This window comes from Cynara cardunculus (genome assembly GCF_001531365.2).
Source record: "Cynara cardunculus var. scolymus isolate 2C chromosome LG 9, CcrdV1, whole genome shotgun sequence".
In the NCBI taxonomy this organism is placed as follows: domain Eukaryota; kingdom Viridiplantae; phylum Streptophyta; class Magnoliopsida; order Asterales; family Asteraceae; genus Cynara; species Cynara cardunculus.
In genome coordinates this window covers 7,739,506-7,743,250 of record NC_037536.1, presented here as the reverse complement: position 1 = coordinate 7,743,250, position 3,745 = coordinate 7,739,506, and the positions used below count along the sequence as shown (strand labels likewise).

Genomic DNA, 3,745 nt, shown 5'->3' with positions numbered 1-3,745 from the left:
AAGAGTATAAAATATAATAAATAAAATTTTAAAAAATGAATAAAATGTAAAGACAGAGACGTATTTATTGTTTTAGAAGAAAATTGTGTTTATTTTGAGGATATATTGTTAAAATATAGGCTTGTTCAACCTTGGTACACGTTGTTCCATGAGGTGGGAGTGGAACGTACCTCTCGACTTTGTTCCACTGTGTTACTGTTTGTTTCACATAAAAATCATATCAAACGTGAAATAGTGATCTATATTATGTTCTGTCATATCATATCAAGTATACCAAACACACCCGACTTAAAATATATCGACAACAACGTATTAAATATATAGAATTTCATTTTCTTTTTTCTTTTTTATATTTCTTATATAATTATTATATGTATTCTTTTTCTAAGAAACCTTTAATGATTTTCAAGAATTATTGACGAAAGTTGTAGAAAGTGTTTCTATCTTACAACAGATGCTAAATGGACATGCTTTTGTCCCAAACAAATCCATCATTAGTAGATCTTATCACTGATACCATGTTAAAATATATTGAACCCATAATATTACTTTTTAAAAAAGACCTTGAAAGTACAAAGAAGAAAACAGAACATAAAGTCTACAACCAGCAGCACAGATCGAAACCAAAACAGACAATAAAACCGAAGAAACAAGCAAAACCAAAACGCAACAAGAAAGCACCCGACAAAACCCCACCACCAAAAACAACCGCAAAAGTGAAACAAGCATGCCGCAAAACAAAAAGGGCACAATATTGAAAAGCTGAAAATGGTCATCAAATCACAGCAAACCCCCTACGATCCTACAACCGAGCATACTTACCATTAAACATTTGTCTCTGTTATCTCAAAATTCACCATCATTAATGACATTATCCTACTAATAAGACGAAAATGAATCATTATTTTATTCAGGGGTGTTTGGGATTGCTTATAAAAAAACAACTTATCGAGTTATTTCGGTATGGCACCAGTAATAAGCATTTTTGGGTGTTTGGATAAATAACTTATACTGGTGTTAAACCAATAATAAAGAGTTTTTGAAAAAGTTAAACCCTTTTGACTTATAATAAGTTGATAAATTGTTTGAAATATTTAATATTTTTCAATGATATGAAAGGAATGAAAGAATTCTGGAAAACCAACGGCTACATTGGACATACCCTCAACAACCAAAACCAAATGTTCGAAAAGGTGTAATCAGCCAAACAACCAAATGACAAAGATTGATTATATATAAAATTCAAATTTAAATTAAAAAGCTTTCTATTTTGCCGGCCATGGCTGTCAGATTTTACTTTCTGAAAGTGAAACCCTTGCATTATTACCCTAAAAACTTCCATTTCATCGATCAAAAGCTCCATTCATGGCGTCTGAAATTACAGCTGCTGAAGAAGAAGATGAAGATTCATACTTGATCATCAACAAAGAAGCTCAAAAGGAAAAGATCAGACAACTCATAAAGCACCAGAAGAATCGGTATCAATCGTCATCATCATCTTCTTCTTGTTGTTCTTCATCTACATTATCTTCAACAAGCGCTGCTTTATGTTCTTCGTTTTCATCGTCCGATCAAAACCAAAGTCGGAAACTGTTGAATTTGATGAAAAGAGGTAGCACTTCGTTGAGGAGATTGTTCGATATGGAACATACAAGTTTAGGTAATCATTTTGACTTTTACAGTGGCTCGCCGGAAACCAAAACTATTCCGTTATGGGGTAGTGATTCCGATGACGACGGAGTTCACGACGATCCATGGATCGGTATAACGAAACTCGACAAAGGGTTTGTTCAAGAACAAGAAGAAATCGAAGAACATCAAAATCACGAAGAACATCAAAAACATGAAGAACATCATGCAACAAAAACGATATCGAAACTTAGAAATCAGAAGTTGACAAGAACGAAATCGTTTAGCAGATTGCCAAGCTTCTATAGGTTTAGATTTCGGTTTCGATTGAGATCGAGGCTTAGAATCATGATCTGTGGAAGAAAGTTGTGATTTGTATACACCAAAGTCTTGTTATTTACATCAAAAGAGAATCGAAGTTTTGTGAAATGATCATGAAATGATGAACAAAGTGTCTGAATGATTAAGTCGTTGAGTTTTGTTGAAGAATTTGCAAATGACACAGTGATCAGAGATTAATCTCGCCATGATGCTTTCTTCTTCTATCCTAAAGCTTCTACTTTGTTTATTCCAGAGATGAACTCCATAACTCGACTCTCTTATTTGCACCACCTTCTTCTCCACCCATCTCCGGTGGCCCTGGTTCACCGGCCGCCGGAATAACCCACCGATACGAGTCCAATCCACCGGATAAAACGCTAATGGCGGTAAAACACTGAAGTTAGAGTAATCTGATGTTCTTGATTCTCTTTCCACCACTCTTGAAACAAGGTAAGGTCCATTGAAACCCCATTTGTTTCCATTAAAAGTCAACGCGAATTCTTCGATGAATTTGTACAACAATGGATGGTTTTTATCGAATATCAAAACTGCGTTGTTTAATCTCGTCCAGTTACCAGATGGGTTTGCGCTTTGTGCTCCTATCGAGTTCTGTAAATCGCTGAAATCTTTCAAAGGGATGAAATCGGTGTCGAGATAAACACCACCATATTTGTAAAGAACCACGAGTCTGATGAGATTGGAAAGATTCTGAGCTAATGGGATTTCACCAGGATCTCGATTCCCATTCTTGATATGAACGAACCAAGATTTCGCCGGAGTGTTTTCGAACAAGAAATTCAAGTCCGGTGTGATCGCCTGAACCCTAAACCCACGATCGACGATGGGTTTCAAGATTCTAAACCCATAAACGATATCCATTATCGTGGTCGATAATATCATCAAACAACTATCTGGATTCGATTTAAACAAAGCATCGACAGCAAGAAACTCTCGTTCACCAAAAACCCTGAACGGCGACGATATCCACGTCATGAAGAATCGAACTTTGCATTCCTTAAGAAACTCTCGAGCTCGAACTTCGAATTCTTTGTTGGATTTCAAGATATCGAATTCGGGAAGCTTGTTCTTGAACCAACTGATTCTTTGTTTCTTGGTGAGATTGATGGGTGGAAGCAGTGGGTTCTGAATCTGATCAGATTCTCCGACGATGACTTCTTTAACGATCAAAACGGGATCATGAATCGTTGAAGTCGATTTCAACTGATTGACTATGAATGTTTGATTCTCCAACAGATGAGATTGAAGTGGGATTATGTTCTTGGTTGTGAAATTAAATGAAATATTGGAAATGAAAGTGTTTGTATTGAACATGTAGGTAAAGATGATTGCTATCAAGGAGACGGTGGTGATTATATGGAATTTGGTCCGCCGGCTGCGGCTGCTCCGCCGTTGCTCCGCCGTTTTGGAAGAAGAAACTTTTGTCATTATTAAAAAAGAGGATATTGATGGTGGATTATGAGGAATTAGGACTCCATAATCGGATTGATTCAGAGGAGGTTCTCGAATCTTTTATCTGAACAGAAGAAGATTGTTGACTTTTTTTTCGCATAGTCGTCGCGCTGTCAGGGTGTTTGGTGTAAGGATCGGCTGTGTGAAGGTTCATGGTAAGGATTGGAAGGTATGCCAAATGGTGGAGAAAGGGGTGAAGTGAGCCAATGAGATTTGAGGAACAGTGTTATTAACATGTGGGCAAATGCAGGCGATCATTAGGCCAGGCGCCAAAGCCTACGTGCAAGAAGCTATGTTGTGGGTCCCGCAAGCCAAGCGGACATGA

General features: G+C 37.1%; 1 protein-coding gene across 1 annotated transcript; it reads right to left on the bottom strand.

Annotated features, from left to right (window-relative positions):
• Window positions 1–1,992: 1,992 nt before the first annotated feature.
• On the bottom strand, window positions 1,993–3,745 carry LOC112518238 (lactosylceramide 4-alpha-galactosyltransferase). Its single transcript, XM_025125861.1, has one exon. It carries the CDS (start codon window positions 3,394–3,396, stop codon window positions 2,062–2,064), a length of 1,335 nt encoding a protein of 444 aa, XP_024981629.1. The 5' UTR covers window positions 3,397–3,745; the 3' UTR covers window positions 1,993–2,061.